Genomic DNA, 13,986 nt, shown 5'->3' on the forward strand with positions numbered 1-13,986 from the left:
GGGGACCCCTGGAATAGAATAACAGAGTTGGAAGGGACCTTGGAGATCTTCTAGTCCAACCCCCTGCTTAAGCAGGAAACCCTACACCACTTCAGACAAATGGTTGTCCAAACTCTTCTTAAAAATTTCCAATGTTGGAGCATTTGCAACTTCTGGAGGCAAGTTGTTCCACTGATTAATTGCTCTAAGTAAGATAGAGCTTAAGTTTAAAGGAGCTGCCATCCAACTTTATCGAATCATTGTTGAGATGGGAGGCCATATAAATTGGATGGATGGATCTCTACTTCTCTGTGTTGGTCTACAAATAAAAGAATCAGAAGTATTCTACTGGAATATTATAACGGAAGCATTCCAGGGAACTTATGCTCAACTTTAGAAGCACAGAATTGCAGCTCCTTACATTAATTGCTTGTATATATTTAAATGTGCACTTGAATCCCTTCCCTGAATGGAGAACTGCTTTTTGCATGTATTTCATACCAAATTGGGCTGCCAGATCTCTGCTGCAAAACTTTAGAGTAGACTAAAATGACAGCCAAGAAAATATACTTTCAAAGACAACTTTTTGCTGCTCTCTAGTGGCCATCTGAGTTCTTGTAGTCAGGATCCGTTCCTTCTCAACCTCAGCTGCTTTAAGGTGTATGGACTTCAATTCCCAGAATTTCCAAGGCAGCGTGTTCTTGGCTGGGGAACTCTGGGAAGTTATCTTAAAGTTGCTGAAGTTAGAAAGTGCTGCTAGTTTAATCCCTGGCAGCGTTGCTTTAGTTTGTTCAGGATGCTTGTTCAAGATCCTTCCATGAGGGAGAAAAGTATTCCTGGCCATAAAGTTGATGGTTAAGGTGGTTTATTGGTTCCGTAGCATGCTAGTTTCCCTCTTTTACTTTTAATGAAAAGAACCTAAGAAATAAAAGGGAGAGGGGTGTTTAATGCTCCTCAGCACCTCACTATAGACCTGTTAGTCTTCTATCCTCCCAGCCAATGTGGTAAATTTTAGGACATGCATTGCGAGTTATGGATGTGCGATAAAAATGCTGCTACGGTGAACAAACCCCATTTTTATTTTCATGTTTTTAATTTACACCAACTCCAGGGAGTACCAATGCCATTGGTTTTCTTTCAAGTCTCTTCCTAGTGCTCAGTCTTGTGATGATGAGGGAACAAAGCCAACCGCTGACCCCTCACCAGAAGCTTTACTTCCTGCTTGCTTTTATAGCTGACTTGGTGATTTTAGTTGGTGCCTCAGCCTTCTTCTCAACAGATTTGATTTACACACACAACCATCTGTCTCATGTCACGAATGGCAGAATGACCTACCAAGAGAAAGAAGGCATTATGGCAGAGATTTAGGACATCCCAAACATCACCCTAACATGATACGCCTGGTTCTGGCTTCAAATTGGAGCATCTTTTGTGTCTACACATTTTGTTTAAAAGCAAAAGCAGTTATGAACGAACTAAGCAGGGCTAAATTTTGTAGGATTTAAACTGGAATGAGGTGACAGGAAGGGTAGAGCTTAGTGCAACTGAGCCCACTCTTCCCACTAGTGGACTGGCACACCAAACATGCTATGTGAACTGATGTGAATTAATGTGTAAAATGTATATAGATGCAACAGGAACAGTCTCCCACTCCTGTCCAGCTTCTCAAGCTTCAAAGATGAACTTGAACAAAACACAACTTATTAGAAAAGCTGTTACTAGTATATATAGTATAGTGGTATACTTGTACTAGTATATAGTAGAGTATACTAGTATATAAAAATAAGAGCAAATCCAATTATATTGTAGCACTGATGATGTTATCTAGTTTGGTGATGAAACGCCTGCAAGAAAATCACCAAGCTCAGAGAGCAAAATGGACCCCACAGTTATTAGAAAATGCCTGGAATTTAATCACATTTTCCTGGCCAGCATGCTTCTGAAGCCATTGTGTTCATGTGCCAGTCATTGCTTTATGGGAGGGCAGAAAGATGAAAATGTAGATTCTGGGCCTTTGTAAACAGTAAAGAAGCTAATTTAGATAACCAAGTCTGCTTATCACCATCAAGGTCAGCTTCTTCACAGCTTGTGCTTAAGCTCTGATAAAATCTCATTTTTCCACCCTGTTTTCTAATGCAGAAAATGGAAACCTCCAAGCTCAGACAGCACCAAGGATTTCAACATCAGGGATATTCCTTCATTCAATGTATACGCCATCTTTAAATCAAAGAAGATGAGGGTAATAATAAACTACCTTCTATACCAGGGGTGTCAAACTCGCGTCATCCCGGCAACATCACGTGACATATCAGGACTTTTCCCCCCCGTTACTAAACCGGGCAGGGGTGGGTTTGACACCCCTGTTCTATACTATTCCCAAGTAAATTCCATGGACATGAGTATGAAATCATCAGAATCGAAGCAGATTCAATATTGTCTTTTTATGCCCAATGACACAAACAATAATACATATAGTTCAAGAATGTCTCCTCAGGATCTCATCCCAGCGACTCCAGAAGCAGTTAGATGGTTAGCTTCCTTAGATGTCGAATTATAATATCCCATTACAATTCTATGGCTCCAATTATATTATGGTGATTTTATTATGGCTTTATCTTAATTTTACATTTTATCTTGTACATTGTATTGTGAACATTCTGTGTCTGTGTGTCTGTGTGTCTGTGTGCCAACATAACTGATATACAACACTGAAGGGGAAATAACTAGAGGAGAATCTTCTACAGAGGTCATGGAATCACTGATACATATTACGTATACGTATATCAGATGTCTATCAGATACATATACATATATCAGGTGTGGTATTCAGCAGGTTCTGATCAGTTCTAGAGAACTGGTAGCAGAAATTTTGAGTAGTTCGGAGAACCGGCAAATCCCACCTCTGACTGGCCCCACCCTCATTGATTCTCTGCCTCCCGAGTCCCAGCTGATCGGCTGGTTCTCCTTTGGTTGCCCTGCACAGGAGAACAGAGCTGGAAAGCAGGTTAGTGGGGTGCAGAGGTGGTATTCAGCAGGTTCTGACCAGTTCTGGAGAACCCGCAGCGGAAATTTTGAGTAGTTCAGAGAACCGGCAAATCCCACCTCTGACTGGCCCCACCCCCATCTATTCTCTGCCTCCCAAGTCCCAGCTGACTGGCTGGGTCTCCTTTGGTTACCCTGCACAGGAGAACGGAGCTGGAAAGCAGGTTAGTGGGGGGGGGGGGAATGGGGTTTTGCAGTATCCTTCCCCTACCACGCCTACCAAGCCACGCCCACCAAGCCATGTCATGCCCACCAAGCCACGCCATGCCCACAGAACCAGTAGTAAAAACTTTGAATCCCACCACTGCTGTATGTGTGTGTGTAGGTATATGTACATGTATATGTATATGTAGACATACACATACACACTCACACTGGTATGTGTATGTGGTGATTCATTTAACAACTGCATTGTTTAGTGATGGAAGTTCCAGTCCCAATCATGTCATAAGTTGAGAACTACCTGTATGTACTGAATGCCAGCACTGGGCAAATGAAGGCCATATGGAAACCTCCCTCATTTTCCGCTCCTGCGTAGCCTAACAGACAACACACTTTCCTTCTTCCTAGTTGTGTACATACCCCCAATCTTATAAACACCCTGCAGAAGCGGACGGAGGGATTTGCTAACAGGGTGGGAAGGAGGGATGATAGAGTCCAGAGCTTCCAGCAAGGTGGTCCCAGAAACAGTGCCCTCTTTCCTGGTGATGCTCCAGCTCTTGAACCAAGCCATCTGCAAAAAGGAGCAGAAAATTGGCTGCCAATTTACAACAATACTACACCATTATGCAATTTTGCTGCCAAATGTAAGCCAGAGGCTTCCAAGATTTCAGGGGGTGAGCTAAATACCTTGCTTGCTCTTACAATACACTGATTTGGTTACAGATGTTATTAGAACATAGTATTTCTCAAACTTGTCGACTTTGAGATGGGTAAACTTCAACTCCCAGAATTCCCCAGCCAATCACGCTGGCTAGGGAATTCTGGGAGTTGAAGTCTACCCATCTTAAAAGTTGACAAGTTTTGACAAACACAGCTTTAACACAGGAAACACACATCTTAAAGTTGACACACACATATGTGTGAAGTTCACACTCCTTAAAGTTGACAAGTTTGAAAAACACTCCTTTAACACAAGGAACCAAATTTTTAAACACCAGAAACACTACTTAAAAGCCAGGGAATGAGAGGAAGAAGGAGTCCATAAACTACGCACATTGCTGCTGGACTCCAACATGTTGTCCCAGGCCAGCCAGAGATGGATATGAAGGCAACAGTGGCCAGATTGTGGCCAATCTTCTTGATGTAGGTGCTCACTTCCTTGATGATTTCCTGATAGCATTGCTGTAAGGAGACTCTGTGGAATCCATCTTGTTTACTCCAATTATTAGTTGCGTCATCCCTAAGGTGTAGGCGAAGAGGGCATGTTCCCACATTTGCCCATTCTTGGAGATGCCCACCTGAAGTTCACCTACACCAATAGCCACAATCAGCCTAGGGAAAAACACCCAAACCAGATGATTTTCATTGGCCACCAGGGTCCATTTTTCTTGGCAATAGGAAAGAAACGGTTTGCATTGTTTTCTTATGTTCTTGGCTGACAGTCCTGCTGTTTGTCTGTGGTCTCCTATCCAAATATTATCCAGATTCAATCTTGTTTAGTTTCCAAGGCCAGCTAAGGTCTGCTACCTCCTCAGACAATGTAAATTTAATTAAGTGTAATTCAGTTCCACGTATACAATTCTGTTTTGTTTCCAGTCCATTTAGGTGGTCCTAGCTATCTTTTCTGAATTTGATTTCAATCCTTGTTTTCTCTTGGCTTCTCACCAAAGTTCAGACTCTGGGTGAACCGTTCAAGACAGACCAGACTAGAGGGAGAATCTTATATGCACGAAGATGGAGAAACACACTAATTCTCACCATGGAAGAATGAAGATGATGGGGCTGGCGGAGATGGCAAAACCGACTGGTTTAACTAAAGAAAACAACTTATTTAGTTTTTGTTTCTACTTACAAGCCCTTCTGGATTTTTTTTTACTCAAAAACGGAAAAAAACTGAAACTTTTGACTTTAGGTTTTGATTATTAGATTTTATAATTTTAGAAATGGCTCGAAATGTTGTGAAATATAAAGCAAAAGATTGGTGTTGTATTCATTTTGTATCTTAGAGAGCTGAACCCAAAACTTTTCCCATCATCTAAACAACTTTGCAGCTGCCCAGGGTAGGAATGAGATTCTAGAAAAGGAATTGAGAGAATGTAAAAGCAGTAGAAGGCCAGAAGCTTCTGGATTCCTCTGGGATATTCTGTCCCCTGAAACCATAAAGACTAAAGCCATCCCCTGTGAGAGACTTCATATTGTATTGTGAACCAATGTTTATGGTCTTTGGGGTTGGCCAGAATTAATTAACTGCTTCATTCAGGAAAGGCTGGTTGATCCCAGAGCACAACACAAAGTGATGTATGGCTCTCATCAAAGACACAATTTACTCCACATGCTAAATCAAGCCAAACTGGAAAGAGAGCTGGGTGGCCTCAGTGCAACATATGAAGTCAGTCCCTTGGTCAAAATGGAGGCAACCTTGCCCATTTCCTGACTGTTGAAATGGAATGTTTGCTCCCTAAAATTCTCAGGGGTTGGAGGGTGTCTGTTGAAAATAGGCAGTTGGTGAGGCGGTTGGTGTAGGAGGCTGCTGTGCCTTAAATACACTGGATTTTGGAAAGACAAATCGCCTGTCCAAGAGGACCTAGACTGATATCTAGAAGAATCCAAAATCTGGAGCAACCTCCCCCTCTAGCAATAAGTACATTAATGAGTGTTAATAGTATCTCAATCTTTTATTATTGTCTTACAAGATAACATCCTTATCTTGCTTCAGGATGAGAACTAAAACATAGATTAAAGAAACCAACTGATTTAGTATTTTAAGCCCTGGAACTTTTAAGCACTTAATATAATTAGACTTAGCAAAGCTCCTGGCTGCATGGCAAATTGTTGTTATCATTATCATAGTAATTTATCTTGTAACTGCACTTTTCATTCCAGAAGCTGAAAGTATGTGCAGACCAATAAAATAGTCTCCAATAGTAACAATATTGATAAAAAGAATATTAAGACCATGAAAACAATTAAAGTTCAACTTGTATAGTGCCAGTTCTAGAATAGAGAATCATTTAAAATGATTCCAAATTGCAAAGGAGGCCAAAGAGGAAGACATTTGTAGACATTATAGTAGGTATCTATAAGGTTTTTTGTTTTATCTCAGATGCAGACAGGGGCCCCACAGGGGGTCAAAATAGTTAAGGAAGTGGCTGTTTGTGTATTCAAAGTACAACACACAACCCCTTTTTAAATGTGCATCACAACAATGTAAAGATCAATTGCACAACCACAGCTGCCATCTTAATTTTGTCTCGGAGGTTTGGAGGTTAAAGTGGGATTTGAAATCATTCTTATAAATAAAGGCAATATTGAGCTATTAGTCTAGCCCAGTCTTTCTCAAAGGTGGCAGCTTTAAAGTGTGTGGACTTTAACTCCCAGAATTCCTCAGCCAGTCTGTTCCAGAAGTACCGGTTTAACCCTTTGTAAGCATGCCACACAAAGATAATTTGTGACACAAAGCTGCTGTGACTTGTTTCTGTCTCTCTGGTCCCTTGGTTTGGAATATACCTGTGACCATTGCAGATATTCTAGGTGAGGGAAGATGCAGGTAACCTATAGTTGACTTCAAAATCCCATAAACTACCGTTACTATCATCCCCACGGTCATTGGGAATGATAAAAGCTATAACCCCAAACTCTGGGAAAGCATTAGGTTACCTGCCCCAGTACTAATTCCTCAAAATGGACTTTAGAGTAGCTCAGGTACTGCTCAGTCTGCTATTTATTATATTTATATTCCACCTTACTTTCAAGTGCCCATGGTAGCGTGAAGACCACTTCTTCTACCAATAGTGCTGTGAGTTAGGTTGGACTCTGAGGGATTACAGGTAGTCTTCAACTTAAGACCATAATGGACCATAAAGCGGAAGGGAGAAGGGAAGGGAAGGAAGGAAGGAGAAGGAAAGAGGCAAAAAGAGATAGATTGTCAATGCAAAATTGAAAATATGAGGAGAGGTGTTCTGACCCAAACCTTGTTCCAAGGAAACAAACACGAAACAGAGGGAACAGCAAAACCTTTTAATGATTCTTTACGAATTCCATTCCTTCGCGGTTAAAAGGCTGTTTCAAACTAATTGTCTCTGATAAGAAGGAGCTTTGCCAAGTTTATGCAAAGCTGCCAAGAACACTAGATAAACTTACTAAGAAAGATTTCAAACACAAAGAGTCTCCAAACACCAACCAAGATACTCCAAACGTCCACAAGGCTTGAGTGCAAAAACTTCTTTGCTTCCCGCAAAGAACTCCAGTTTCTCAGCTGGCTTTTATCTCTTAATGGGTCATAAGTACCTTTTGTGTGATCCATTGGAACTTTGAAGAATCACTAAGGGATCAGTTGTGAAAAAAGGACTAATTTACCTCCAGGTATCCCAGCATACTTACTGAGCTACATGGGTATTTGAACCTGTTCCCTCACTTCCAGGAAACCATTCTGGATCTTGGGCTGAGGGAGGGGCAACTTCCCCAGAAACCCCTAAAGAGCCTCTTCTCAGGAACAGCTAGAGTAGAGGTCTCCAAACCTGGCAACTTTAAGACTTTAAGGAGAATTTGCCAAGTTTGGGGACCCCTGAGCTAGAGTCTTGGTTTCCCCTCTCCAAGTCCAACTCCTTCAGCCCCGCATCATGCAGCCTCTCTTCTCACACTGGCTTTGTATCTGGCAATTCTATTCCTCCCAAACTGTACAAGTTCTAGTCTCATTTTCTTCCCTTCGTCCTCCTCCCCACCCTGATCAGGAAGGACCAGAAGATGGAGACGATGTTTCAGAATAAGAACCGAGGGAAGATGTGCAGCAAGGTCCCAGAGGTGGAAGAATATGGTGGTCACACTCCATTGCTTCCAGCTCAAATGTCTAATGATGGGAATTGGCGTAGTCCCAAGGTGCCTACAACCTCAAAGCCAGACCATTTAGAGTATCCTCGCACACCAGTTCCTTGGTCCAAACGCAAGTTCACCCACAAGCCTGCAGGTATGTATCTCCTGCTTTGGTTTCTTCTTTCTCTTTCTTTCTTTCTTTCTTTCTTTCTTTCTTTCTTTCTTTCTTTCTTTCTTTCTTTCTTTCTTTCTTTCTTTCTTTCTTTCTTTCTTTCTTTCTTTCTTTCTCTCTCTCTCTCTCTCTCTCTCTTTCTTTCTTTCTTTCTTTCTTTCCTTTTCCTTTTTCTTCATTCCTCCATTCATTCCTTCCATCCATCTCTCTCTCCCTCCCTCCCACCCACACAGACAAGATTTCAGCTTTGATATTTCTGGTTTTTTTTCTTTCTTTGCATGTCCATTTGTCTCCCATCTTAATGAGTTTGATCAACGTCAGGCCCAAAGAACCAAGAAAGATACCTGGTGATTCTTCCAAGCTGAGTTCTTTATTGTTTTCACACCTGTAGACAGAATCTTGCCAAACTGAAACAAACTATCTGCATCAACAACATACTCTGGGAAGGGCTGCCTTCATCCGCTTTTTCTCACATAAAACATCTGAATTGAGTTGTCTCTTTCTCCTCATGCCCTCCTTCTCGGGAATCCATCTGACTGCATTCCATCACAATCAACCCTTAATGGTCCATGGCTACATCTCTCCTCACTCCCCAGAATGTAATGTGGAAAATGTACAAAAGTGAGGCAGTAAACTCAGTTGCGTATCTCCCCAGAAGTGAGATTCTCAGATTTCACTGAATTTTACCTCCTGATGAGCAATGGATTGTAAGATGCTCATGAACAGAGATGTCAAAGGCTGGATTAATTCTACTTGGAAGGCCAGCCAAGTCTGTCTGCACAATCTCTCCATCACCCAAACAGCCAAATCCAAACCTAAAATGCAGTACTTTTCTCCAAGGATGCTTTCATGGCAAGGACACTGACCCAGTGGTAGCTGCTCTTGGATCTCTCCATCACTGTGGGAAGGGTGGGATGGGAAACCCGTCTGGGCCATAATTCTTAGCGCTTTTTTATTTCAGCAGGTCCCACCACCTCCACAAAACAGTCAGAAAGACTAGCAGCCTTGGCAGCCATGGCAGCAGGAAGTGGAGGCCACGAAGGGCAACAGGCTGAAGACATTGTGAAGGTCAAGAAGGCCAAGACTTTGCACCCAGTGCATCCAGATAAAGTCGGAGCAGTGGATGTGGTCGAGAACTTCATAGCCCACTTTCTCACTTACCTGCATGAGTGTCCAGAAAGACCTGACTTCAAGGATACCAGAGAACTGATTCCAGGAGATAATTATGCATACGAACAGGTATGGACAGTGTTAGATCGGGTAGATTGGCTCCCACAGAGACGCGAGACCAAAAGTGATCATTCAGCTCTTTATTGTATATACAGACCAGTACAAGTCCTGCGAGCCGCGGCAACCCTTCATATAGGAATTGCTTGCGGCTCGGCAGCCAATGACAGGGCTTTGAATCTCCCGCGATTGGCTCAGCCAATCGTGGCTGATTCTTAGCACGCCAATCATGGCCGTTTAGTTGGCCAATCAGGTTGCGGTCCGTGTGGACCGATCAGGATTCAGAGTTTGGAGTATGCTAGTACAGAACAGACAGCAACAATCAGTAAATTATTATAAACATCTGTGCTCATTTATCACAGTGTTTCCCATTTCCCAGATGTGTGAGCTTCTTTTCCCAGAATTCTTCACAATGGCCATTGTGGCTGGAGAATCCTGGAAGTTGAAATCCACCAATCTGGAAGTTATTCATCTTGGGAAACACTGGTGTAGAGCAGGGGGCCATCCACACAGGAGATTAAATGAAGGAAGACGGCAGCCATGCCTAGGTGACCAAAGCCATCCCTCTTGTTAGATGCATGGAGGACACAGGTAAAAAAAAGAGGTGGCACTTTCAATTGCACAGGTGTGTAGCCAACTTTTTGATTTAAAAAACAACAACGATTAAATGCCCAAGAAGGAATCGTGTTAATTCTACCTAATCTAAATATGAGATCTTCTCTGAATTGTTGGTTTGCCTTTAGTTCTTATGTCCAGGTGAGCTTGAGGTCCTCCTGACCATCCCCCTTCCGGATTGCACCCAATACATGGAAGTAGAAGGCTACAGAGGCCTCTTCTACACCTTGTGCCTCTTGGAGAAGTCCCATGGCTTCCCAGCAACTTTTCTCCTAGAAGATGAGAAAACCATATCCCCAAGGAACATCATGGAGGAATTCTGGAAGCAGGTCAATGCGTTCATCGACACGGTTTATTCAGGTGAGATTTCCAGATGGGACAGCGAGGGGAATACAGGTAGTCCTTGATTTACGACCACAACCAAGCCCCAGATTTCTGTTGCTAAGGTCATAAGTGCCTCCACGGAGGTCTATTGTAACTTCAATTGTTAAGCTACTGGTCATAAGTTGAGGACTTACCTGCCTTGGGGAAGTACATAAAAGAAGAGAAGAGAGATGCAGCAATAACTTTCCTTCTGTATTCCATCTTGCATCGCATTCACACGTTTACCTGGGGTGGAGACTGTTTTGCTCTGCTTGCAATCTCTCGGGGGACGCTGTCATATTCACCTGATGAACTCTCCGCCTGCTGTCTCAGTGCCTTTCCCAGGTTGGCAGGTGAGGCTGGAGAAAAAGAAGCCCAACTGTCCCACAGTTAACCTGGTCATGCTGGATGGCTGCGGCACCACGTTCATGACCGTGAACCTCATCCTTCTCCTGGAGTTCGCCGGCCAGTGGCCAGGTGCAAAAGAGGCCAGACAACCGATGGAGGACAACCTCGTGGCATGTCTGATGATGGAGAAGTTTTATTTTGTTGCCGAACAGCGTCTGGGGAGACATAATAAAGGTAACAAATCCGAGTTGGTGCTCAGCAAAGATTTTTGTTTTCATCCAATAAAATCGTTTTCTAAATATGCTAGGCAAAGGTTGCTATCTTGCCAAAATAAAAACAGAACGAGTTGAAAAAGAAGTGCAGATAGTCCTAGACGTACGACCACAATTGACCCCAAAATTTCCGTTGTTAAGAAAGTCTTGCCCCGTTTTATGACTTTTCTTGCCACAGTTGTTAAGTGAATCACTGCAGTTGTTAAGTTAGTAGCACAGTTGTATAATGAATCCGGCTTCCCCACTGAAGGTCGCAAAAAGGGGATCGCATGAGCCAGGGACACTGCGACTGTCACAAATAGGGGTCAGTTGCCAAGCATCTGAATTTTGATCATGTAGCTGCAACGGATGTGTGAAAAATGGTCATAAGTTGATTTATTCAGTGCCATTTAAACTTTGAACAGTCACTAAATGAATTATTGTAAGTCGGAGGCTATCTGTACTGAGAAACTCATTTCTCTTTTAGTAACTCCATTAATGTTTTATCCCAAATCTATGATATTGATCTCATTCTTGTAGGTACAGGTAGTCCTTGACTTATGAACAGTTGCATAGCAACCGTTCAAAGTTATGATGGACCCTTGAAAAGCTACTTATGACCCCATTTCAAAGTTCCAAATGGTCACTGTGAGTGCATTTTGGGCACTCGGGAACTGACCTGCATTTTGGCTGTTTGAAGCACCCCACAGTCCCATAACCACAATTTATGACAGTTGTTCCAGAAACTAGCTTCTACTTCTGACAAACCCGCCCCATAGTGAGCAGTGGCTTTGCTTAATGGTGGATTGTACAGATTTCAACACCTGTCCATTTCTCTCCCCCTATATTCAATATATGTCTACATTTCAGAAACATGGAGAATTTCCTTCTTTCACATGGAAAAAGAGATTTTATACCACCACAGCAGTCCTCCAGCATGTTACAGACACCACGGGTCAAAATGCTGCAGGTATGTGTGTCTAGATTACCTTACATAGTCTAAGTCAGCACGAATTTGCTGAAGGTACCTTTGAGTTAGACCAAAAAATATTTTGATTGCATCACCCTGATGGGATGATGATCAAGAACCCGGCATCTTTCAGGGGCGCCATGGCATTTCTCAGAATCTCTAGAGTTTGTGTCACTGCAGTATAAAAGAGAGGTTGAGACTCTAGAACAGGGCTGTCAAACCCACGGCCGTAGGTTGGATGCACCATGCCCACACCTGGTCTAGCAAAGGGGGGGAAAGTCCCGATACGTTATGTGACGATGACGTGACGACGCGAGTTTGACCCCCCCTGCTCTAGAAAGAGTGCAGAGAAGAGCAACCAAGATGATTGGGGGACTGAAACCTGAAACATATGTAGAATGTTTGCAGGAATTGGGTAGATCTAGTTTAATGAAAAGAAGGACTAAGGGTCACATGGTAGCAGTCTTCCAATATCTAAGGGGTTGCCTTAAAGAGGCAACCTATTCTCCAAAACATCTAAAGACAAGACACAATGGATGGAAACTAATCAACGAGAGAAGCAATCTAGAACTAAGGAGAAACCTCCTAATGCGTGAACAATTAACCAGTAGAACAACTTGCCTCTTGAAATTGTGGATGGTCCAACACTGGAGTTTTTTTAAGAGACTGGACAACCATTTGTCTGAAATGATATAGGGTTTCCTGCCTGAAGAGGGGGTTGAAGACCTCCAAGGTCCCTCCAACTCTCTCATTCTAGAGGAGCATTAGATTAGAAGAAGCTAAAAGACCATGTTGCAGCCCTTCTAACAACGAACCATTGACAATCCCCACTCCCAAATCACCCTGACAGATGAGGAAGGCCTGGATTAGAAGTAGACTTGGATTGTGATGTTTTCCTTTTTTTAAAAATGTTTCAGGAACGATTGTCTGAAGATGCTACAAGATCTGGTGGATTCTCTTAAGATGGAACACCCACTGATGTTGGCCCCTCTGAGTTCTTATCACATCCAGACGTCCTTTCTGCACACCCTCTGGAAGTGGAAGGCTGACACCGACTGGAAACCTTCAGACGTCGCCTACTGCTTCGAGAGAGTCCTGGGCAATTTCATTCAGGAGGTGGCCTCCGCTCACCTGAGCCATTTCTTTCTCCCCACATGCAATCTGTTTGCGGCAAAGTTCTTCCCGCCCACGAAACTGAAGTTCTTGTGCTCTCATCTTAGAGAGAAAGAAGCCACTGCCAAGACATCCCACCAGAAAAGTTATCCTGCTCTGGCTGTGCGTTCTGACATGACACGGCCACACTGGGCTGTTTTCAGTTGTTCTCCCTAGTGCGACAGTTTAACCCAGGGGTCCCCAAACTCGGCCACTTTAAGACTTGTGGACTTCAACTCCCAGAATTCTCCAGCCAGCATAGCTCCGCCTCTCCATGAAGCTGTTCTTTATGAAAACACTGCCTCGACTCAGGGCTCTATGGCATAGCTGGCTGGAGAATTCTGGGAGTTGAAGTCCACAAGTCTTAAAGTTGCCAAGTTTGGGGACCCCTGGGTTAACCCAAAGATACCTGCAGCTCCACTGAGCCAAAGAAAAGCTGGGCACCTTCTTTGTTAATGACCAAGTTGTTTAAGCCAATCCAGGTGATTCACAGTTTTGCCATTGCAGCAGGTGCTAAGAATAATTCTTTATGGGTTTCCAGAGGGCGTTCTCAGTCCTTCTTGTAAAATCCATCAATCTTTTCCATTCATTTCCAGTCACATAGTCTGTGGGGAGACTAACGTTCGTCCCATAAAAGGCCAAATATTACATCTCAAGTGACGATGGCAGGCAATCTCTTTGGATATTTTGAATTGCAGTTCCCATCATTCATGATGGCTGCGCATTCTGCAAGGGGCTGTTGAGAGTTGAACTCAAAAGTAGAAAGGACCATGGCGGATTCTGCCGTTACGGTTTGATTTATAAAAATAGGCAAAGATAAAACATACTTTGAGCCTCAGGAGAAAACCGATTCCAGAACAATGCACTGATTCATTATTGTTAGCCTGACTACCAAC

The 13,986-nt window shown here is 43.1% G+C and overlaps 1 protein-coding gene and 1 long non-coding RNA gene across 2 annotated transcripts; one reads left to right on the top strand and one right to left on the bottom strand.

Annotated features, from left to right (window-relative positions):
• Window positions 1–1,137: 1,137 nt before the first annotated feature.
• LOC113437686 (uncharacterized) lies at window positions 1,138–4,730 on the bottom strand. Its single transcript, XR_015744720.1, has 3 exons — window positions 4,238–4,730; window positions 3,604–3,754; window positions 1,138–1,310 (listed from the first exon to the last, which is right to left on the bottom strand). It is a non-coding gene; the product is annotated as an uncharacterized LOC113437686 (long non-coding RNA).
• A 3,196-nt stretch (window positions 4,731–7,926) lies between these two features.
• CGAS (cyclic GMP-AMP synthase) lies at window positions 7,927–13,267 on the top strand. Its single transcript, XM_087939419.1, has 6 exons — window positions 7,927–8,146; window positions 9,129–9,403; window positions 10,135–10,366; window positions 10,703–10,951; window positions 11,839–11,938; window positions 12,856–13,267. Exons 1-6 carry the CDS (start codon window positions 7,927–7,929, stop codon window positions 13,265–13,267), a joined length of 1,488 nt encoding a protein of 495 aa, XP_087795545.1.
• Window positions 13,268–13,986: the final 719 nt, after the last annotated feature.

Source organism: Pseudonaja textilis, chromosome 10 (genome assembly GCF_049901715.1).
Source record: "Pseudonaja textilis isolate UNSWEBS1 chromosome 10, rPseTex1.2, whole genome shotgun sequence".
NCBI lineage: Eukaryota > Metazoa > Chordata > Lepidosauria > Squamata > Elapidae > Pseudonaja > Pseudonaja textilis.